Source organism: Vulpes lagopus, chromosome 4 (assembly GCF_018345385.1).
Source record: "Vulpes lagopus strain Blue_001 chromosome 4, ASM1834538v1, whole genome shotgun sequence".
NCBI classification, from domain to species: Eukaryota; Metazoa; Chordata; class Mammalia; order Carnivora; family Canidae; genus Vulpes; species Vulpes lagopus.
This window is the reverse complement of record NC_054827.1, coordinates 135,014,883-135,039,975: the sequence shown is the minus strand read 5'-3', so window position 1 is coordinate 135,039,975 and position 25,093 is coordinate 135,014,883. Positions and strand designations below refer to the sequence as shown.

General features: G+C 38.9%; 1 protein-coding gene across 3 annotated transcripts in view; it reads left to right on the top strand.

Moving 5' to 3' along the window:
• The window catches only part of NWD2 (NACHT and WD repeat domain containing 2), a 174,787-nt gene that overhangs the window by 137,256 nt on the left and 12,438 nt on the right, over nt 1-25,093 (top strand). For 2 of the 3 annotated variants that reach the window (XM_041752107.1, XM_041752108.1), the window contains 2 exons: nt 12,368-12,571; nt 21,361-21,505. In XM_041752107.1, coding sequence (XP_041608041.1) covers nt 12,368-12,571; nt 21,361-21,505 — 349 coding nt within the window. Of the gene's footprint in view, nt 1-12,367; nt 12,598-21,360; nt 21,506-25,093 lie in introns of those variants that run through there. The other variant, XM_041752109.1, reaches the window with a different exon arrangement.

The window sequence follows — 25,093 nt, the reverse complement described above, 5'->3', positions numbered from 1 at the left end:
GACTGCTCTCCCAGAAAGCTCAAAGGAGCAAGGACCACGAACGCCTTAGTGTCACCAATCATCCCAACTTGCCTGAAACTGAGGAGGCTTCTGGGACTTGCAGTTGTCAAATTGCAATTGCAGGTGCCAGCCCTGAGCAAACCGAAATGGTCGGTCAGCCTCAGGTTCAATGCTCAATATTGTTGAATGAATTCATGGGGACTTCCGGGACTACTTTTCCAGCTGGATTACTCTTTTGATTCACAGATCCATATCTGTAATTGCTTTATAGACAGCACCACTGAAATAATAGCATCTTACTTCCAATATGTCCAAAATGCTCTCCCCAGTCTCTTCCATCCACCCCCTCCAAAAGCCTTTGATCACTTTTTCAATGAATTCATTCTCTAGCATTTTAGAATCCCAGTAACCCTTACACATTTCTTAGTTCTCAGTTTTGTGAGGCAACTGGCCACCATTAGGGTTACAATCTGTCCTTTGAAACTGTTGTGAACTGGGACACACCTGGGTGGCCCAGTGGTTGAGCATCTGCCTTAGGCTCAGGGTGTGATCCCAGTATCCGGGATCGAGTCCTGCATCAGGCTCCTCCTAGGGAGTATGCTTCTCCCTCTGTCTGTGTCTCTGCCTCTCTGTGTCTCTCGTGAATAAGTAAATGAAACTGATGTGAGTTAACTGCCAACTCCAAGATAGTTCTATTTCCTGTGGCTCTGCTACCCAGTCCCTACACACCGGCGCTTGCTTCCCTTGCTGAGATGTTTCTAAAGAGTAAGAGCGTGTCCAGTATTTTCGGGGTAATACAACTTCCTTACACACAAAAGCACATTGTAATAAGGAAAAGGTAGCAGATAATTGATATCATACATGTAAGTTCAGCAGTGGATGTCAGTACGTAAATAAAACCATAGTTAAACATAAAAGAAAAAAGGTAAAATTATCATTTGATTATGAGCTGAGACTCTCAAACTAGGTCGAAGCATTCACCTATTCTGTTGCATACTTTACAGAATTGGTAAGTCATTTAATTATGACTTTATTCATCACATTTTATGATGAATTTCCAGAAATACCAGACCTTACATTGACAAAATTTGCTTCATTTTGTTCATTAGGCTTCTATTAGCCCAGGCTAACATAATGAAATACCATAGAATGGGTGGCTTAAACAATGGAAATGTCTTTTCTCACTGTTCTGGAGTTTACAAGTTTGGGCTTATGGTGCCACCATGGTCCGATTCTGTTGAGAACGCTTCCCGGCCTGAAGACAGCTTCTTTCTGGCTGTGTCCCCATAAGGCAAAGACAATTCCTTCCTTGCTCACTTTTCTTACAAGGGCACCAGTTCTATTGGTTCAAAGCTCCACCCTGGTGACCTCATTTAATATTTATTACCTCCTTAAAGACCCCATCTCAGTCACCTGGGGGATTTGGGGTTCAACATAGGAATTCTGGGGGACATTGCCCAAAGCAATGCTGGTCTTCTTTTTTTTTAATAATAAATTTATTTTTTATTGGTGTTCAATTTGCCAACATACAGAATAACACCCAGTGCTCATCCCGTCAAGTGCCCCCCTCAGTGCCTGTCACCCATTCACCCCCAACCCCCGCCCTCCTCCCCTTCCATCACCCCTAGTTCATTTCCCAGAGTTAGGAGTCTTTATGTTCTGTCTTCCTTTCTGATATTTCCCACACATTTCTTCTCCCTTCCCTTATATTCCCTTTCACTATTATTTATATTCCCCAAATGAATGAAAACATATAACGTTTGTCCTTCTCCGATTGACTGACTTCACTCAGCATAATACCCTCCAGTTCCATCCACATTGAAGCAAATGGTGGGTATTTGTCGTTTCTAATGGCTGAGGAATATTCCATTGTATACATAAACCATATCTCCTTTATCCATTCATCTTTCGATGGATACCGAGGCTCCTTCCACAGTTTGGCTATTGTGGACATTGCTGCTAGAAACATTGAGGTGCAGGTGTCCCGGCGTTTCATTGCATCTGTCTTCTTTGGGGTAAATCCCCAACAGTGCAATTGCTGGGTCGTAGGGCAGGTCTATTTTTAACTCTTTGAGGAGCCTCCACACAGTTTTCCAGAGTGGCTGCACCAGTTCACATTCCCACCAACAGTGTACGAGGGTTCCCTTTTCTCCGCATCCTCTCCAACATTTGTGGTTTCCTGCCTTGTTAATTTTCCCCATTCTCACTGGTGTGAGGTGGTATCTCATTGTGGTTTTGATTTGTATTTCCCTGACGGCAAGTGATGCAGAGCATTTTCTCATGTGCATGTTGGCCATGTCCATGTCTTCCTCTGTGAGATTTCTCTTCATGTCTTTTGTGCATTTCATGATTGGATTGTTTATTTCTTTGGTGTTGAGTTTAATAAGTCTTGGAAACTAGCCCTTTATCTGATAGGTCATTTGCAAATATTTTCTCCCATTCTGTAGGTTGTCTTTTGGTCTTCTTTTATAGAATAGCTGAATTTCAAATAACTCAATTCCTACAAACGTGATTATGAACACACTGGTAAGGACACAAATTGCTCCATTTTTTAGAACTTATTTTACATCAGGGTCATCAGCTGCCTCCAAAGCACTGCCTGTAATTCTCCATAAAGGTTAACTCCGTACATTTGTTGCTGTTACTCCAGCTAGCTAATACAGTTCACCCAGCAGAGCTCATTGAAGCCTCTTTTTCTCACCCCCTACCCGAGAATGGAGGAATTTATCCTTATGAGACTACGTATTTTCTCACCTTCTTACCACCTGTAAGCAACTGGCTACCCATTCTTTTCCTCCTTTCTGTCTTCTGTTTCTCTTTTTTTCAATAAGGAGATATTTCATTCACTCCTCTATCTACCCAGCTGTACTTCTCAGGATTTAGTTCTATTCCATGTGTGTATGTTTGAGTATATTGAGTATGTATGTTTCTCTATAAACTATATTTGAGTAAAGTAGTATCACCAAGAGCTTTACATTTCACAGAGTGCTTTCACCCGTAGTACCTGCTTGATTCTCACAACAAACCAGGGTAGATGTTTGGTCAGATGAATACACAAAGCCTGGAGTATTCTCTCCATTTACGGATATGAAGGCTGAGACTCAACGAAGAGAAGCAACTCTCTCAGGTCATTCCTAACATTTGCCTTTCCAAACCTCAAAATATTCTTGATTGACATGTAGATTATTTGTGTGCATGAATAAATCTTTGGCTTTATATATCATATTTCAGAAATTCGTTTTTGTGGCATGTGAAACACAGGCTCACTATGTACAAATGGTGGGATGATGGATTTTTTTTTTTTTTTGCCCATAGACAGATGCCAGTAAATGTCTAATCAGAATATATTGTTAATTCCATCATGAGTATCTGGATAATTGTGTGCTCTATGTGCTAAAGATATCTGCTATCATCCATTCTTGGCAACCCTGCATGCAAGACTATATCTCTAATGATTGAGAGAACAATTTTCTAAAGATATCGCCTTTATGTCTTTTGGTTCCAAAAGACATAACCTTTCTTGAAGATCTTATCCAGACTGTCTTTGGTGCAGGCATCATTTAATTCTAACAGAGAGGTTAGAAGTGTCACAATCTGCCATCTTCAAACTGGAGACCAGCAGTGTCAATAATTTAAGTCCAGGGAGAGGGCAGGAGACCAAGATCCCAGCTCAGATAGGCAGAGAGAATAAAGTCTCTCCTCATCTACCTTTTTTCTTCTATTCAGTCTGCTGATTCAAATGTGAGTCTCATCCAGAAACACCCTTAGGGACACACTCAGAAATAACATTTGATCAAATACCTGGGCACCTCATAAAGGTGACACATAGAATCAACCATCATATTCTTTTCTCTGCATTTACTCTTGCTTCTCATGACATATGAAACAATGTTTGAGGAACTAAATTGCAATTCACATCTAAATAAAATAACTTACATTATGTTTATATTTAAAAATGTAAAAGTCAGGTGTGAAGGTACTTGCTGACTTTAAAAATATATTGAGAAAATACTATTAAGTGTAGGAAACAGTTAATAGTATTTGGCTATTGGCTTGGTTCAGCTGACCTCACTGTATAACAGAGCTCTATGAAGATCGACTCTGAGCTCCAGGGAATACAGCACAACAATTTTTGTCTTGTTACTCAACAAAAAATCAGATAAAAAGAATGTCAATACCCAGGGTCATAACATGAACGTGCTGTAGTCCTTATGAACAGTATCCCCTGGAGGTGTGCTGCACAGAGACTGCGTCGCCATGTATGGTGGCCCACGAAGCCAAAGACACTGGCTAGAAGAGCCATCACAAGCAAATAAGTTACCTTAAGGCACTCTTAGAAGGGAGCATAGCACAATAACTTGATGAAGTAGAAAGGATGAGGTTATTGAATTAAAAGCCCCATATTCAAGTGCTGGTACTACCAAGTCTTCTTAGAGAAGTAGTCTTAGGCAAGCCAGCTGAGATCGGTGAGATAGGGTGTTCTTCGGCAACTCCACCTACTTCACAGAGTCATCAGGGGAAATTGTATATATATAAATGTGGGGTTTTTTTTTTGTTTTTTTTTTTGATAATTTTTTTTAATATTTTATTTATTTATGATAGTCACAGAGAGAGAGAGAGAGGCAGAGACACAGGCGGAGGGAGAAGCAGGCTCCATGCACCGGGAGCCTGATGTGGGATTCGATCCCGGGTTTCCAGGATCGCGCCCTGGGCCAAAGGCAGGCGCCAAACCGCTGCGCCACCCAGGGATCCCCATAAATGTGGGTTTTATTCTAATAAATAAAAGAGAAGCTTACAGGAGGAAGGACTAAGACAGCTTACACCTGTCTTACATTGGTAACTGAGTTAGGGGACCAGGGCACTTATGGAGAATTGCTTTTGTTGTAGCACCACTGTGGGGGGAGATCTCCCCTTTTCCTTCCAGCTGCTCCCATGTTGGGCTCATAAATAGTGGCCCAGAGAGCACCTGTCCACCTGCCTCCAAAGCAGGGCATCCATAACCCCAAAAAGATGGCCCTCGCGTGTCTTTCCTGGCATCCCACAACAGAAAAAAAGCAAAGACACACTGAACTCCCCAGTGCCTTTGACGGGTATTTCAATCCATCTGTTCTTTTTGCTACAATATAAACTGCACACCATCAGACTCACGCCCCAGAGATTCTCACTTGCAGGCCCAGGCAGAAACAAATCCCAAGAAGAGCAGAGGTGTGTGGGGAGGGAGTCCGCGTTTGCCCAAAAGGAAAGAAAAATCAAGAGGAAAGAAAATGTTATCTCTAAGCCTTTAAAGTCAATAGCTTAGATGTGTCTATATCAGCATATAAAGAAAGGAAGGGAGCTACAAAAAGGAGAGCCCTTTTGTATTTAAGCCCCTGGTTGCAAAGAATTTAAAATTTCAGAATTTTTTTTCAAAATTGAGGTGAAATTCACATAAAATAAAATTAACCATTTTGGGGTGCCTGGGTGGCTCAGTTAATTGTTAAGTGTCTGACTTGATTTTGGCTCGAGTCATGATCTTGGGGTTGTGAGATCAAGCCCCAAGTCATCTCAGTGTGGAGTCTGCTTAAGATCCTCTCTGTCTTCCTCTCCCTCTGCCCCTTTCCCACCCACACATCCATGCTCCCTCCCAAAAAAGTCTGAAAATGTAAAAAATTAACCATTTTAATGTGCACAACTCGATGGCATTTAATACATTTACATTTACATCTATCCAGTTCCAAAGCGTCTGAAAGAATTTCTTATGCTAGAATTTTACATGCAGAAACTACAGTGAAAATAGCAGACGATTTTCTTAGGTTTTTCAACCATTTGAATTTAATTCCCTGATTGTATTTGAGAACTTAGACTGCTTCTACTTGCCTAACTAACCTATCTTCAATGTTGAAGAATGGGTAATTTCAATGTTTTCACATTTGATTAGTGGGTAGGAGAGGTGATTATGGATTTCTTCAGACAGGAGAAATCCCATATTTTTATATCCCTATGTATATTGACAGCGTGTTAAGCAATTCAACAAAAAGTTGAAAATTATTTCAGACATATGCATTTCTTCCACACAGGGTCATGCAGGCAGATTGATCAATGGTGTACTTAATAAAAATGGACCTCAATGCAAAATTGAATGTAATCCCTCAACCTGCCACCAAATTTCTCCTACAAAGTGGCGAAGTTGGTTTAACTGAGCAAAAAATGACCTTCTTGAGCGTTGGAGTCAGAAGGATGTGGACGGATTGTTTCTCCTTTCATGGTGGGGGTGACTATTTTATTGCCAGTGGACAGAGGAGGATGCCTTCTCGCTCATAGTTTCTGTAATTATTCATGGATACTGTCCTATGGCTGCAGAGCTAAAGAATCATCTGATTAGGAAACCAACTTAGACACAGTCTTGCCACCTTGAATCTGACTGCTAGACTCTTAGGCATGGTCCTGTATCTCTACTCCTACTTGGAGCCATCCACCATTGAGCCAGACTTTGCAATTAACTTAACTGACTCTTTCTCTACACTGACTGTCTCTAGTCCTGGCAGACATAGGAATGCTTTGTGTGTTACCTTGAAGCTGTAAATACACAGAACACCATAAAGTCTTCCTGAAAAATCTGGTGGCAAACTCTTTTGTTATTCCTCTTTCTCAAATAGCAAGATAAGACTGAGACAGAATCCTGTCTTGGACTCCTGAAAAGTAACTGCTTCATGATTTATGAGCATTCCACCTAAAGGAAGAATCAATAGAAGGAAAAGACTTGGGGAGAACAATCCAATAAGAAACTTTAAGCCTGTAGCACATTATTACTTTTCTGAAGTTCTATATTATCACTTTATATATAGTAGGTGCTCAATATATATTTGTTATTTGAATTGGATGAGGATATTTTTTCTTCTTTTGTATTTCTACTCTAAAATACATTTTGCCGGGATCCCTGGGTGGCGCAGCGGTTTGGCGCCTGCCTTTGGCCCAGGGCGCGATCCTGGAGACCCGGGATCGAATCCCACGTCGGGCTCCCGGAGCATGGAGCCTGCTTCTCCCTCTGCCTGTGTCTCTGCCTCTCTCTCTCTCTCTGTGACTATCATAAATAAAAATTTAAAAAAAATAAAAATAAAAAATAAAAGAAATCTGAAGGGGGATGTGAGGCCAAGTAGTTTAACAACCAGGAAAGCTCTGAGAAGACCTGTCTAGTTGTGAAATAGTGTGTCTACCATAAAGAAAGCTTGTGAGAAAAATCAGGACCCCAGTTAGGAATGTTTACAAGATGCACCATTCATGTGCTGTAGTCATGTAGTATTTGAGAAACTAAAGAAAAAATTTAAAACTAGCTTTCTTGGCAGAGTATGAAAAGATCATTCAATATCCAACGGGCTTTTAAAAAACCCAACAATGTTGGGAGCTACTTCCTTTAAAAGAAAAAAAAAAAAAGAAAAAAAAATAAATAAAATACATTTTGCCTTACTCTATCAACCAAATAATTATAGTATTTGGTGCCAGTGGTTCCACTCAAAAAAAATTATTTTTGAATAGCCTTCAACTGTAATAATGATCTGCTGTGTTCCCCATCCTGCCCCTCTTCAATGCTTGCTAACCATTAATCATGAGACCACATAGGCTTTGCCCATAGCAGTGGTTCTCAAATTCTAGATTCATTTGTAATCTCATTTTAAAATTCCTATCCTGGGCTGCCAACCACAGTGTTCTTTAGGTCTGAGAAGTGGTCTTAGAACCTACATTTTAACAAGCACCCTGAGTAATCCAGGTGCGGGTAATGCATGATGAACGCTTTAGAAACTGAGCCATAGATCTGATGCTGCCCTGGACTCTGGGACCAACCTCAGTTAGGGCAGAAAGATAAAGAACAAGCAGCTAATTAATTGCTAGTGCAGTGATGACGGTCCTGTGGTAGGATACAATCTTGTTTTGCAAAGTCACTGTTTTGTCCTTTCCTACTCCATACCCCAAATCCAGTCAGTTTGTCCCTGGATCTTGGCAGCTGGGCTCATGATACCCCTGGGCTTCATTGGCTGCTAGATGGAGAGTGTCAATTACTAAGCCCCATGTTTAATGCTCTGGCTGTCCATCAGATCCTCCATCCATGTTTTAGGCCTCCAGTGGTTACTGCTTTGAAGTCTTCTTATTCTCTATGTTACCCATATAGCTTTTCTGGATGGCTCCTCCCAGCACTAAAATCCCACTCCTCATGCCAGACAGTCCTGACTGAAGACGCTGACTATCTTTCATCCAGAACTAGCCAACAGAAATAGGATAATCCTCAGACTGGCTAGCCTCATCTCCCTCTATACCTGTGGCAGGATGAGAGGTTGCACCTGTTCAGTTACCTGAGTTTCACATGAGAGGTTTTAGAAGAGGAACCTTGAAAGTGAGAATAAAATGATGATTCCAGAAGGGAGGGGGGGAGATGGATGAAATGGGTGAAGGAGATTGAGAGGTACAAGCTACCAGGTACAAAATAAATGGGGATACGATGTACAACATAGAGTGTATAGTCAATGACATTCTAACAACTTCGTATGGTGACAGATGGTAGCCAGACTTACTGTGGTGACCATTTTGTAATGTATACAAATATTGAATCACTATGCCACACAGCTGAAACTAATGCAACATTGTATGTCAGCTATTCCTTGACAAAACAGAAAGTGAGAAACAACTCAAAATAACATCATTTTTGTTGCATACAGCCTGTTGTCAAGAATAGCCCAAAACATATGCGGATTGAAATAAAAGTGTTGTCATTCGGTCTTCTGGCTGATACAGTGAGTTGGAGTTAGAATGCCCTTATTTCAAGAGAACCCTCTGTAGAGCGGTTTACCATGCTGAAACAATGCAGACCAAAGTGGTAGTGTCCCTCCATTCAAGGCCTTTCCAAAGGGCCTTTATGCAGCCAAAGAGGACAAGCAGGTTGTGTCTCTGTCCTGCCTGGTCTTTGAGGCTAGTAGTGAGGAGACTTGAGCTTGAAAAGGTAAGTTCAGTTAGCCACAATCAGCTTGAGTAAGCCAGTTAGATGAGATGGATTATGTTCCAAGGACACAGGGCATGGCCCAACCAGGGATGTGTTTAGACAGGACTTATTTAAAAACTACAGGCTGAAATGAAGGTTGCAGACAAGACTGGTACCTTCCCAAATTGTTGCTCTACCTGTTGAGAGCTGAAATATTATCTCTGAATACAAGAAGCTGCAGCTAATAACAAAACAGTCTAGGGATGCCTGAATGGCACAGTCAGTTAAGAATCTGACTCTTGGTTTCAGCTTAGCTCATGATCTCAGGGGCGTGAGATTGAGCCCCACATCGGGCTCTGCACCCAACATGGAGTCAGCTTGAGATTCTCTCCCTCCCTCTCCCTCTATCCCACCTATTTGTGCTCTCTCTTTATCACTAAAATAAATAGTTTTTTAAAAACGAATACAACAGTCTAAAGTTTTCGCCTCTATCTTGGTTCACTCATTTGTTTAACAAACAGGGTTTTTTAAATATATATTTTTTTCCTATGTGCTAGGAATCAACATCTCAGGCCTCAACACTTATGGGGCTTACCATCTTGCAAAACTGTTTACATTATGAATTTATTTGGATACAGATCTACCCAGGACTTTAATTCTCTCGTCTAACTGTATGAGATGAAAAAATACTGTGGATATTGCAGTTTCAGGTGGTAGAGGTAGTAAGAAGTGCTCCAAGGAAGCCAAACCACGATTCACATTCCAATGGGTAAACAGGACTTAAAGTTTATAGTAAAGATGCAAGTCAACAGGAGGTAAGGATGAAGGTGCCCACAGATTAAAGAGAAATCTTCCCGTGGAAACCATAAAGGAGACACACTTGTCTTGGATGGCATAGATTTGTCTTAGGGTTCCTTTAAGTCCTTTCCCTGTTTCTGCTAGATAAGACATTGAAGAGTATTTGAAATACCAGATGCTATATAAGGTAATATTTTCATTAGCTTAACCCAGTCGTTCAGGTACCTTGAGGGCTTGAGAAAAAAACACTGATTGCTTAGCGCTACTCCCAGAGTTTCTGACTCAGTCAGTTTGGGATGGGACCTGACAATTTGCAGGCCTCATGAATCCCCAGGTGCTGCTGGTCTGGGGACCACAACTTGAGAACCACAGGCTTAAGCAGACGTTTAGAGGAAGCTTGAAAGTATTGTCCCACAAAGTAGTATAGACAGCATCACTGGGTTGAAAACTTTTTAATGCCTGTTGTTTTTCTCACCATAAGATACTAATGCCTACTACAAAGAAGATTTTAATTAAAAAAGCAATAAATTCAGGGACACCTGGTTGGCTCAGTCAGTGGAGCATGGGACTCTTGATCTGATGTTGGGGTTGTGAGTTCGAGCCCGAGGGTGTAGAGATCACTAAGAATAAATAAACTTAAAGAAAGCCCAATAAATTCATAAAACAACCTTAGTAGGGGATCCCTGGGTGGCTCAGCGGTTTGGCACCTGCCTTTGGCCCGGGGCGCCATCCTGGAGTCGCGGGATCGAGTCCCACGTCGGGCTCCCGGCATGGAGCCTGCTTTTCCCTCCTCCTGTGTCTCTGCCTCTCTCTCTCTCTCTCTCTCTCTCTTTCTATGTCTATCATAAATAAATAAATAAATCTTTAAAAAAAAAAAAACAACCTTAGTAAATTTAAAGCAACCCAAAGATAGCCATTGATAATTTTGCTGTGCATTCTTATAAAATTTTTCTTATGTGTATGTTTGTATATACATATATACATGATCTTCTCTCTCTTTTATATATATATATGTAATATATATAAAACATTGGAATCATCTTATACATACTGTTTCGTAACTTACCTTTTTACTTAATAGTGTATTATAAACATCTTCTGCAACCCAGCAAATGCACAACTAGGTATTTACCCAAAGGACACAAAAATACTGATTTGAAGGGCTACGTGCACCCTGATGGTTATAGTAGCATTATCAACAATAGCCAAATTATGGAAGAGCCCAAATGTCCATCAACTGATGAGTGGATCAAGATGTGGTGCACACACACACACACACACACACAGGAATATTACTAAGCCATAAAAAAAATGAAAACTTGCCGTTTGCAATGATGTGGACGGAGCTATAAATTGTTATGCTAAGTGAAATAAGTCAATCAGAGAAAGACAAATACCATATGATTTCACTCATATGTGAAATCTAAGAAACAAAGCAGATGAACATAGAGGGGAAAGGAAAAAAAGAGAGGCAAACCAGAAAACCGACTCTTAACTGTAGAGAACAAGCTGAGAGTTACTGGAGGGGAGAGGGCAGGGGGAAGGGCTAGATGGATGATGGGCATTAAAAAGTGCACTTGTTATGAGCACTGGGTGTCATATTGAGTGATGGATCACTAAATTCTACACCTGAAACCGACATTAGGCTGTATGTTAACTAACAAGAATTTGAATAAAAACTTGAAAAGGAAAAAAAAAATCTTTCTACCCCCATACAGTTCTAAAATGACTTGCTGCATACTTTGAATAGAGGTACCATAGTGTACTAAATGCTCCCATTCGCAGGACGCTTAGGTTGGTATGCCAGTTCCTTCCTGTCAAAACAGTGTCAGCATAAATATTCTGGTAAGTCTTTATGCACATCCTTAATTATTTTCTAAAGACAATTTCCCAGAAGACAAGTTGCCAAGTCCAAAGTTATATGGATTTTTAAGGTTTTTAATACATTTTGCCACAATCCCCTTCAGTGAAATACTGGATCAATTTACACCCCCATCAGCACTGTGTGGATATCTTCTCACACCTTCACATAACATGAACATTTTTTTGCCAATTTAATAAGGAGGAAATGACATATCTTATTTACATTTTCAATTATTTTTAATTGCAGTGGGGTCCCTCGTAGTACCACATTCAGTGACTTCCTACTTCTTTCATTTGTAGCTGTGTAAATCTGGGGCTTAGAATATATATTGTTAACTCTTCACAAAGTAATCCATCTGTTTGAGAGTTTACATGTGTGGTATTTCATAGAGCCCAGAATGTCATTTTTCTTTGTCACGAACGAAGAAACAAAAAATCTCAGAGCAGAACAGCTTTTGTTGTATTATGTAAGCTTCGGGAAAATAAATTGGCTACAAAACTCTGTATTTTGAATTTGTCTGATGTGATATGCAATCTCAACTCTCATTATATGAATTTATTATAATTACAATATAATTGATCTAATTGTGCTTATTAAATAATGCATGAGAAAAAACTATCCACCGTGATTAAAAGAGAAAAGTGATGGAACAATGTATCTTGTTTCTATTTAATATTTATTGAGGAACTACATGATGTGAATACTAAAATGAACTTTCTTGGTGATACACTAACCTGAACTTTCTTGTGGATACACAGGGACTATTAGGTGAAAAATATGGGAACATCCGAATCCCTGGAGAAGTTGAAGCCTCAGAGTTTGAAATGATTTTGGATGCTGCCGTAGAGGCAAAGCTGGAGACCAAGCTTCTGGAAGAGTGGTACTGTCGTGATGAGAACTCAGTGCCAGCAGCTTATTACCTCAGACCTAAATCGGAAATGCTGAAAAGCAATAAAAATGCAGTGAGTTATCTTTCTCTCCAAAGTATGTACGTGTCCATTACTTTCAACTGTTGGTCATCCAGGGGTGGTTCCCTCCACAGAAAAGGCACAACAGACAAAGTTACTCTGCCTTGGACCCTACATTTCTTTTAACCACAAAATCCAAAGCTAAGAAACTTTCCAATTTGACTTACCTTTTTTGGGGGCCTCTCGAACTTTCCTCCTGGAGTTATTTCCTTCTTTGGAAGTTCCATTAATGGAAGTCTATTAGTGGTAAACTCTGTTTATCTGAAAATATTCTTATTTTTCCCATTTTGCCATAATGTGTCTACATTAATCTGAATGGTATATGTCTTGCTTCCTATATTTGTGAATTCATGTATTCTCTCTGTTCTGGAAAATTCTCAACTCTCATCTCATCAAATAATGTCTTTCCTCTATTCCCTCTGTTCTTTCTTTTTTGCTCTATCATTGGATTTACACTGGACCATCTCAGACTATCCTCCATTTCTCTTTGATACTCTTTCATATAATCAATTTCCTTAGCTCTCCATGCTGCTGTCCAGAATGTCACTTTAGGTCTTTTCCAATTCAGTAATTTCTTTCTTCAGCTGTGTCCACTCTGTTCATGTATTAAGTTTTCAAGCTCATGGGCAGCCCCGGTGGTGCAGTGGTTTAGTGCTGCAGGGTGTGATCCTGGAGACCTGGGATCGAGTCCCACGTTGGGCTCCTTGCATGGAGCCTGCTTCTCCCTCTGCCTCTCTCTCTCTCTCTCTCTCTCTCTCTCTCTCTGTGTGTGTGTGTGTGTGTGTGTGTGTGTCTCATGAATAAATAAAATCTTTTTTAAAAAGTTTTCAAGCTCAACAGTTATATTTTTGATTTGTGAAAGGTTTTTTGGGGAAGGGGAGGCAGCTTTTAAAAACCTGCCTAGCTATTTCTATTTTTAAAGTATCTCACTTTTTAACTCAGTTATTTTTACTATTTCATACATCGTTTATATTCTTGTACCTAATGTAGAATCTTGGAGTGAGGTTAATTCATGTATTTGTATGATGGAAACAGTATCAATGTCTCTTCTCCAACTTGGTTCCTAAGTGAATCTATTGTATGTCCCCTGAAACAGAATAAAGGAGAGAAAATGGATGTGCCTTTTCCTTGCATAGGATTCCTAGAGAGGGAAAAGAAGGCATAGATATCCATCTATCTTCCAAAGAGAACATCCTTGATATCAGTGCCAAGGCATCTCTGAGAGGACAGCTATGAATTGACGACAGTTCCTTTAAGAACTTTGTGTATTTGTCATTTTGATATGTAACATTAAGTATTTTCTGCATGCCATATGAAATCATGTCAGGATCCTTAATTTTTCTTCTTCCCCCTCCATGCATTATTCAAAGTAATTATCTGCCAGAATCTTGCTTCTGTGGATAAGAATATTAGGGCAAATACAAGGCAATCCTCAGTTAAATATGCCAGGAGGAAATGTAGTTGCCAGTAAACATAGATATTAAAAAACCTAATACCTTGAGAAACCAGGTCTACACAGCAGTTTGGTTATGTTACTATTTAATTGGCTTGAGTTGTCCCTTTGTCATTCTAAGATCCTCTAGGGAAATTTAAGTTATTCTCTAAACCCCACCTGCTATTTCTGCATAAATTATCATTAAGTAAATGAATGTATGAATAAGATTTCACCAAGACTCTATACATGCTACTTGCTTGGTCGGCAATCCTCCCATCTGATTTCCTAGAAAATCAGAAACAAATGAAGAAACAGCTATAGACAATGAAATGGAAACATATGAGCATGTCTCCTTTAACTTTCTGGCCTCTTTAGAGGATACTGAAGAGATCATTTTGTTAGGACATTTGTATCAAAACCCAAGAGGGACTTTCTACCTAACCTGCAAATAGTACACCATGCCCACAAGTTCTCCTGAGGACTCACCCACTCCAAATCTTCTAGCCTCGGCCCAGGGCTCAGGGCAAATTTTGTTAAATGTTCACACCACACTGCCACTGCACAATGCCCAGCCATGTGCTGCCAACCATCTCATGCCAGGCTCAGGCATATCTAGCCATCATCATGCACCCTACCCAGCCTTCCATCCCTGGCCACCCTAGCATGCAGCCCCAGCTGCCTTAGCACTTTGGGGATCTGGCATGGGACTAGAGGCCCAGCACAAATTTTGCTAACACCACCACCCCATCCCAAATTCCCCAGTGGTCTTGCACCCTCAGAGCTGACCTGCCTGGGTCCCACTAACACAGCAGACAGCAACAGGCAAAGTCAGTGCAGTCAGTGCAGATGACTTCATTGAAAGGAAAAGTGACTCTAACACAAAAGCAGGGCATAAGTAACACACATAGGATACTCTCCTGAAGTGCCAGTTTCTGGTAGACAGGGGACACTGCACTGCAGGGCGCTCCAAGACCTTTTCTTCATAAAGTCACTACTTTCCTTTTTTTTCTTTTTTTTTTTAAGTCACTACTTTCAAGAGAAGAAGACCTAGCTGACTTTCTTAACACAGAGAAACAGACACAAAGAGGCAGATAAAATGAGGAGATAGAGAAATTTACCCCACGTGAAAGAATAAGACAAGGCCACAGCCTTATTTCTAAGTGAAACAGCTATAACTAACATGCCTGATAGAGAATTTAAAGCAATGATCATAAGGATACTCACTGGACTTGAGAAAAGGGTGGAAGACATGAATGAAACCTGTAACACAGAGAAAAGGAATAACATAAAGGGTTCAATAAATGAAATTCCACACACTTGATGGAATGAATAGCAGGATGGAAGAAGCAGAGGAATGAATTACTGACCCAGAAGACAGACTAATGGAAAGAAATCAAGCTGAACAAAAAAGAAAAAAGAATTATGAAAAATGAGAATAGACTTGGGGAACTCAGTGACTCCATCAAGTGTAATTATTATTCATATTATTAGAAGTACCAGAAAAAGAAGAGAGAAAAGGGGACAGAAAATTTATTTGAAGAAACAGTAGATGAAAACTTCCCTCACCTAGACAGGGAAACAGATAACCAGCTCCAGGAAGCACAGAGAACTCCCATCAAAGTCAACAAAAGCAGACCCACACCTAGACATATTGTAATTAAATTGGCAAAATCTAGTGATAAAGAAAAAAATTTTAAAACGGCAAGACAAAAGAAGTCAGTAACTTATAAGACAAAACCCATAAGGCTAGCACAAGGTTTTTCAAACAGAAACTTTGCAAGCCAGAAAAGAGTAGCATGATATATTCAAAGTGCTATATGGGAAAACTCTTCAGCCAAGAATACTCTTTCCAGCATGGCTATCATTCAAAAAACATAAAAGGATAAAGAGTTTTCCAGACAAATAAAAACTAAAGGAGTTCATGACTATTAAGCCAGCCCTGCAAGAAATATCAAAGGAAGCTCTTTGAGTGGAAGGGAGAGACCAAAAGTGACAGTATAAAAGTAGGAAAAACAAAAGCAACAAAAGTGAATATTTCTGTAAAAAAAAAAAAAATCAGCCAAGGTATTCACCAAAAAAAAAAAAAGATGTAAAATATAATAAATAAATAACACATACCTAAAATGTGGGGATGACAGGTGAAAAGAATGGATTCAAACTTAAATAACCATCAATTTAATATAGACTGCACATGCAGATGTGGTTATATACAAACCTAATGGTAACACAAGTGAAAAACCACTAATAAATATGCAAAGAATAAAGAGAAAGGAATATAAATATATCACTAAAGAAAATCAGCAAAACCTGAAAAAAAAACAAAAAAAGATCAGAAAAAAATCTTCAGAAACGACAAAGTATATAATAAAATAGTAATAAATACATATTTATAAATAATTACTTTGAATATAAATAGAGTACATGCTCCAATCAAAAGACAGAGGATGACAGAATGGATGAAACAACACGACCCATCTGTATGCTTGCCTACACGAGACTCATTTTAGATCTAAAGACACTTTTGGATTGAAAGTGAGGGGATGTAGAAACACCCATCATGCGAATGTATGTAAAAGCTGGAGTAGCAATATTTATATGGGAAAAAATAGACTTTAAAACAAAGACTGTAACAAAAGAAAAAGAAGGTCACTATACAATGATAAAGAGGACAATTCAACAAGAAGATATAACAATTGTAAATACTTATGCACCCAACATAGAAGCACCCAAATACATAAAACAGTTCATAACAAACATAAAGGAACTAATAGATAATTATACAATAATACAAGGGGACTTTAACACCCCACTTAACATCAATAGATAGATCATCTAAACAAAAAATCAACAAGGAAACAATGGCTTTGAATGACACACCAGAACAGATGGATTTAACAGATGTAGTCAGTACATTCCACCCTAAAAGAGCAGAAGACATATGCTTTTCAAATGCACCTGGAACATTCTCCAGAATAGACCATATATTAGCCCATAAAACAAACCTCGAAAAATACAAGAATATCAAGTTACACCTTGCAACTTTTCTGACCACAATGCTATGAAATTTGAAGTCAACCACTGGAGAAAAATCTAGAAAGACCACAAGTACATGGAGATTAAACAGCATGCTACTAAACAATGAATGGGTCAACCAGCAAATAAAAGAAGAAATTTTAAAAAGTTCAAAAGAGGACAGCCCGGGTAGCTCAGCGGTTTAGCACCTGCCTTTGGACCAGGGTGTGATCCTGGAGAACCAGGATCAAGTCCAACATGGGGCTTCCTGCATGGAGCCTGCTTCTTCCTCTGCCCGTGTCTCTGACTCTCTTTCTGTGTCTCTCATGAATAAATAAAATGTTTAAAATAAAAAAAATTTAAAAGTACATAAGAGAGAACTTTATAACAATATAACCTACCTCAAGAAGCAAGAAAAATGTCAAATAAACACCTAACCTTACACTTAAAGGAGCTAGAGAAAGAACAACAAACAAAACTTAAAACAAAACTAAAACCAGCAGAAAGAGAGAAGTAATAGATTAGAGCAGAAATAAATGATATAGAAACTATAAAAAGAATACCCACACACAATAGAAGAGATCAATGAAACCAAGACCTGGTCCTTTGGGAAAAAAAACCAGTAAAACTGATAAACCTATAGTCAGACTTATCAAGAAAAAAAAGAGAAAGGATTTAAATAAATAAAATCACAAATGAGAGAGGAGAAATAATAACCAACATCACAGAAATACAATTATAAAAGAATATTATGAAAAGCTATATGCTCACAAATTGCACAACCTAGAAGAAACGGATAAATTCCTAAAAACATATAAACTTTCAAAACAGAAATAGGGTGAAGTAGAAAATTTGAACAGACTGATAACCAGCAAAGAAATGTAATTGAAAGAATGAAAGAAAGAAAGAAAGAAAGAAAGAAAGAAAGAAAGAAAGAAAGAAAGAATGAATCAGTAATCAAAAAACTCCCAACAAACAAAAGTCCAGGACCAGATGTTCACAGGAGAACTCTACCAAACGTTTATAGAAGAGTTAATTCTCCTCAAACTATTCCAAAAAATAGAAGTAGAAAGGAAACTTCCAAACTCATTCTATGAGGCCGGCATTATCCTGATACTAAACTGGATAAAGACACCACTAAAAGAGAGAACTACAAGCCAATATCCCTGATGAACATAGATGCAAAAACCCTCAATAAAATATTAGCAAACTGAGTTCAACAATACATTTAAAAAATCACTCACCATAATCAAGTGGGATTTATTCCTGGGTTACAAAGATGGTTCAATATTCACAAATCAATCAATGTGATACACCACATTAATAAGAGAAAGGCTAAGAACCATATGATCATTTCAATAGATTAAGAAAAAGCATTTGACAAAGCACAACATCCATTCATGATAAAAAACCCTCCACAAAATAGATTGAGAGGGAACATACCTCAACATAATAAAGGCCACAAATGAAAAACTCACAATTAATATTGCCTTCTATGGGGAAAAACTGAGATACTCCCCTAAGGTCAGGAACAAAGCAAAGATGTTCACTTTCACCACTTTTTTTCAACATAGTACTGGAAGTCCTAGCCATAGTAATCAGACAAGAAAAAGAAATAAAAGGTAAATTACCAAGAAGTAAAATTTTCATTATTTGCAGATGATATGATACTAAAAATAGAAAACCCAGAAAGACTCAACCAAAAAAACTGCTAGAACTGATACATGAATTCAGTAAAGTCACATTATACAAAATCAGTGTACAGATATCTGCTGCATTTCCATATACCAATAATGGAAGCAGCAGAAAGAGAAATTAAGAAAATAATCCCATTTATAATTGCTTCAAAAATAATAAGATACCTAGGAATAAATCTAACCAAGGAGGAGAATGAACTATACTCTGAAAACTATAAAGCACTGTTGAAATAAATTGATGACACAAAGAAATGGAAAGACATTCCATGCTAATGGGTTAACAAATATTGTTAAAATGTCTATGCTGCCCAAAATAATCTACACATTTAATGCAATCTCTATCAAACTACCAAAAGAATTTTTCACAGAACTAGAACAAACAATCCTAAAATTTGTAAAGAACCACAAATGACCCTGAATAGCTAAAGCAACCTTGAAAAAGAAAAGCAGGGGTGCCTGGATGGCTCAGGAGTTGAGCATTTGCCTTTGGCTCAGGGTGTGATCCCGGATTCCTGGGATCGAGTCCCACATTGGGTTTCCTGCATGGGGCCTGCTTCTCCCTCTGCCTATGTTTCTGCCTCTCTCTCTCTCTCTCTCTCTCTCTCTGTCTCTCATGAATAAATAAATAAATTCTTTAAAGAAGAAGAAAAGCAAACTGAAGGCATCATAATTCTGGACTTCGAGTTATATTACAAATCTGTCGTGATCTAAACAGTATGGTACTGGCACAAAAATAGACCCATAGATCAATGGAACAGAATAAAAAACAAAGTATAAACCCACAACTATATGGTCAATTGATCTTCCACAAAGCAGGAAGGAATATCCAGAGGGAAAAGGACAGTCTCTTCCACAAATGGTGTTGGGAAAACTGGACAGCAACATGCAAAAGAAATAATTCACTTTCTTATACCATACATACAAATAAATTCAAAATTGATTAAAGACCTAAATATGACACCTGAAACCATAAATTCCTCAAAGAAAAAATAGGTAGTAACCTCTTTTACATCAGTCATAGCAACTCTTTTCTAAATATGCCTCCTGAACTAAGGGAAACAAAAGGAAAAATAAATTACTAGGACCACATCAAAATAAAAAGCTTCTGCACAGGGAAGAAAACAATCAACAAAATTAAAAGGCAACCTATGGAATGGGAGAAGATATTTTCAAATGACTTATCCAATAAAGGACACCGGTCCCAAAATATATAAAGAACTTATAAAATTCAACGCCCAAAAATCAAATAATCCAAATTTAAAATGGGCAGGAGACATGAACACACATTTCTCCAAAGAAGACATACCAATGGGGCAGCCCAGGTGGCTCAGTGGTTTGGTGCCGCCTTCAGTCCAGGGCCTGATCCTGGAGACCCAGGATTGAGTCCCACGTCGGGCTCCCTGCATGGAGCCTGTTTCTCCCTCTGCCTGTGTCTCTGCCTCTCTCTCTCTCTCTCTTTCATGAATAAATAAATAAAATCTTTTAAAAAAAAGATTTAAAAAAAGAAGAAGAAGAAGACATACCGATGGCAAACAGACACATGGGAAGTTGCTCAACATCACGCATCATCAGGAAAACGCAAATCAAAGCCACAATGACACATCACCTCCCACCTGTTGGAATGGCTAAAATCAACAACACAAGAAACAACAGGCATTGGCGAGGATGTGGAGAAAGGGGAACCCTCTTGCAAGGTTGGTAGGATTGCAAACTGGGGCACCCACTCTGGAAAACAGTATAGAGATTCCCTAAAAACTTGAAAATAGAACTACTCTATGATCCCACAATCACACTACTGGGTATTTATTCCCAAAAATACAGAGCACAAATTCAAAGAGCTAGTTGCATCTCTATGTTTATAGCAGCATTATTTACAATTGCAAAGATATGAATGTAGCCCAAGTGTCCATCAACCGATGAAGGGATAAAGAAGCTGTGGTATAGATATCCAACGGAATCTTATTCGACCCTAAAAAAAGAATGAAATCTTGCCATTTGCAATGACATGGATGGAGCTAGAGATTATACTAAGCAAAATAAGTCAGAGAAAGACAAATATCATATGATTTTGATCATATGTGGAATTTAGGAAACAAACCAAATAAGCAAAGGGAAAAAGAGAGGAGGGAAGAGAGGAGGGAAGGAGAGAGAGAAACCAAGAAACAGACTCTTAACTATAGAGAACAAACTGATGGCCACAAGACAGGAAGGAGGGGATGGGTAAAATAGGGGATGGGGATTAAGTGCTCTGCACCAGGAGGAGCACCAGGTGTTGTACAGGTATTGAATCACTATATTGTACACCTGAAACTAATATAACACCATGTTAACTAACTGGAACTAAAATAAAAATGTAAAGAGAGAGAGAGAGAGAGAGAGAGACAGCGATAAGTACATTGTCTAAGAAAGCCCAATAGACAAATTCTGTGTAATCTGGGAAAATTCACACATAACATAGAGATAATGTCTAACTTTCAGGGTTATTCGGGGGATCAAACGAGATATGGCCTATTAAGCACCTTCATAGTAGACATTGGCACACAATAGACCTCCAAATAATAGTTTTTCTTGTGCTTAAATATTGATTTTTTTTTCTTTGATGATTTTAAGACTAACATCTCACTTTTATGTTTTCATAGATGCAGCCTTCTGCCAAAGCTGACAATGAGAAGACCTGGCAAGAGATATCAGATGAGATCAAAAAGATATTTAAGGCTGCTGTAAAACTGTTACATGAAAAGGGGAAAATGAAATATAGCCAAGCTAAGAGGTACCTGTTCTCAGGTAATTTTTACACATCCTCAGTAAACTAAGGAACAAACAAGTAATAGATGCATCCATAGCTTCCCTTTTATGGGTCTACAAATTTCATTTCATTTACTGCCCAATGAAATTTAGTTTTACTAAATGTTTCCTTCTCCTCCAGAGACAAGTGTTCTTTTCTTTTAACCAATTGATAAGCTTTTACTTAATTGGAGGACTTCTCCAGAACATGTGATTTTTAAGAGAAGTCAGAAGAGGCTGCATATATCAGACCAGATTCTGCCAATGTTCTCAGTTCATTCATTCATTCTGTTCATGCATCCATTCACTTGCTCACTCAGTAAACATTTGCTGAGTGCCTGCTATGAGCCAGGCACCAAGGATCCAACAACACACCAGGCAAGGTCTCTCTCTCTCTCTCTCTCTCTCTCTCTCTCTCTCCAAACTTATTTTTTAGTGGGGGAAACGAAATGATAGGCAAGCAATCAAATAAATGAATGGGGGTAGGGAGGCACCCGGGTGGCTCAGTGGTTGAGCATCTTCCTTCAGCTCAGGTCATGATCCTGAAGTCCTGAAATCGACTCCCATAGAGAGCCTGCTTCTCCCTCTGCCTATGTCTCTGTCTCTCTCTCTGTGAATGACTAAATGAATGAATGAATACATTAATTAAGTAAATAAAATCTAAAAATAATAACAATAATAATAAATATTTTAAAAAATGAACAAGATTCCTTCAGGAAGGCCAAGCAATATGCAATGTGAATAAGCAAGACACAATAGTAGGGGCTGATGAAGGATGTGGGGGTCTACAGGTAGACGGAGCAGGCAGTAAGGACAAGACTCTGAGCTGCATGACAAAGAGTCAGAGCCAGCTGTACCATATCTAAGGTAGGGAATTCTGAGGATGGGCTGCCAGGTTCAAGATCCCTGAGACAGGAATGCGCTTAGTAAGTCCCCAGAGGAGGAAGAAGGTAAAGGTAGCCCGCCTGGAGAGGGAGAGATGAAGCCATAATTAGAACCTTATGTTTTATTCTGGGTCAGCTGGGAAGTCACTGGAGGCTGAGAGATGAAGAGGTAAGGGAGGGGCAGGATCTAATTTAACCTTCAAATAAAAATCCACGAAGCAGGGATTCGGTTGTTAGCCTTTCTCAGCCATAGAAATGTTTTATTTTTGAAGGATGCACAAAAAAGCTGAAGGAGTAGGTCAGTCATAGTTTCCAGAGGACAAACACTACTGGGTAAAAGGAAGCAGATATATAACATTTATTTTAAAAATTGATAATGAAGGGGGCACTTGGGTGGCTCAGTGGGTTAAACACCTGACTCCTGATTTCAGCCCAGATTATGATCGATCTTCAGTGGTGAGATCAAGCCTGGAGTGAGGCTCTGTGCTCCCCAGGGAGTCTGCTTAAGATTCTCTCCCCCTCTCCCTTGGCCCCTCCCCCAACTCTCTAAAATAAATAAATAAAATCCTAAAAATTGATAGTGACAAATTATTGAGGAAAAAGCAATAGCAGTGGAGTTTTCATACTGACTTTGTGAATGGCAGGACAAAGTGAAAACTGTAAAGGCACTTGATGGCATTCTCCTTTTATACTATGTGGACTTCAAGCTCAGGGCAGCTGTAAATAATTTTTACAAATTTATTCTCGAGAAACTATCAAAAATCGGGTCTTATTTTAGGTCTCCCCAAAAATATTAAAATTGACAAGAATAAGTACTATCTTTAGAATATAACAAATATGCTTGTTCCTTTGAGATCTTTTTTTATCCAATTTTGAGACTCGGGTTTTTCATCTTTATCAGGAACAAAAACCAACCTGGCCTCAAAAACGTGCTGTATTTGAAGAAAATACCCAGAGCAAAAAATTTCCTATTCATAATGGAAGAGATCCCAGTTTGAGGAGGGCACCCTCTTACTTAGAATCATACAGGTCCAATATTCAAGTATCTCATTGGCAAACACTTTCTCCTAATTTTCTCTATACTAAAAAACTCTTTCCATGAGGCCAGCTCTATGAAGATTAATAATTTAATACTGTATAGTATGAACTATTTACTGCAAGTGGACTGTTCTCTGATTGGGGGACATCTCTTAAAGATACACATGCCCATAACAATTTTATTGATTGTACATTTCAAACTCATTTTAAGGCCATGTCCCCCTAATAAAAATGGCTAGAGAAGTGCCAGTTCTTTGAAATGGATTACTATATCCATATTACTTCAATATTTTTCAGAGATGTTGAAATAAGAATATTAGGTAGAGTCTAGAAAGACAAAAAGTATATCTGAATGTAATTTTTTACATTTTTTTAAAGATTTTATTTATGTATCTATTTATTGAGAGAAAGCACACATGCACATGCATGAGCGGGGAGGGGGGACAGAAGGAGAGGGAGAGAGAGAATTTCAAGCTGACTCCACACTGAGTGTGGAGCTTGACGTGGGGCTGGATCCCACAACTCTGAGATCATGACCTGAGCCAAAATCAGGAGTCAGATGCTTAATCAAGTGAGTCATCCAGGTGCCCTGAATTTTTTGCACTTCTGCTTTTCCTTTACAAATAACAGGAGAGGAAAAGAAATCATTCAGACCCCAAAATCGTACCCAGCTGTGAACGTTAAAGCTGAATACTCTCAGGGATAGTTGTTTTGGGAATTTAAGTCTCATGGATGATATAGTTGCCAAGGCTGGGACTTTCCTAATGTTATCTTCATCGGATACTGGCTAAACTTTAGGATATTTAGAAAATTGCAAAGACAGAAAACAAATATGGTATTTTAGTAAGGAAGGGTATGTTTACAACATAGACAAATATCAGAAATTATCAATAAAAATCCCCCCAAATCATGAGGATGTACTTGAAATAACTTCCAGAAATAACTCTATAGAGTTGACTTTGTCTCACATGACTCATTTATTCAGGTATATTTAATTACGTGTATACCAGCAAACAGACATTCTTCTCTACAGCCTCTTTTTTTCCCCCTGAGCTGAGCTTATGTGGGTTCTACCAACTTGATTTGTCTCTATCTCTTCGTACAACACGTTTATAATCAACACTCCTGATTGACGTGTTCTTTCCATGAGGTGATACGGTGTCATCTGATTTGTTTTCCGGGAGTTAGAGGTGATGGCGCATATCTCTGGTTATTATCCATTAGGTATACATAGTACAGGCCGACACTTCCTTTCTCATGATCCACAGAAGGTAGCACCGGCTCCATCCAGGGGGTCTCCCAGCATGTTACACAGATGGCTGGAAAAGAGACGATCCAAAGGCTGCTTTCTGTGGATTTCTTACGTCTTCCCTCATCTACAACAAGTTCTTACTCTCGTAAGAAGAGCAGATATGTGTTGTGTAGGCACCTTTGACTGGCTTCCTTAACCAACTTGCCTGGTCAAAACTCTTTGTAAAATGGACTGATGACCATGGCACAGCTCACACCACATTGGTGGTTATAACCGTATCATCTTTTTCACTTGAGTCATTGCTTTTGATTGCTTGCTATCATTACTGAAAAAACTATTTTCATGAGAGTTCTACAAAAGGCACCGCTTAAAAATACAATCCCCACCTTCCTTACTAGTTGCTGTAGAGAATGC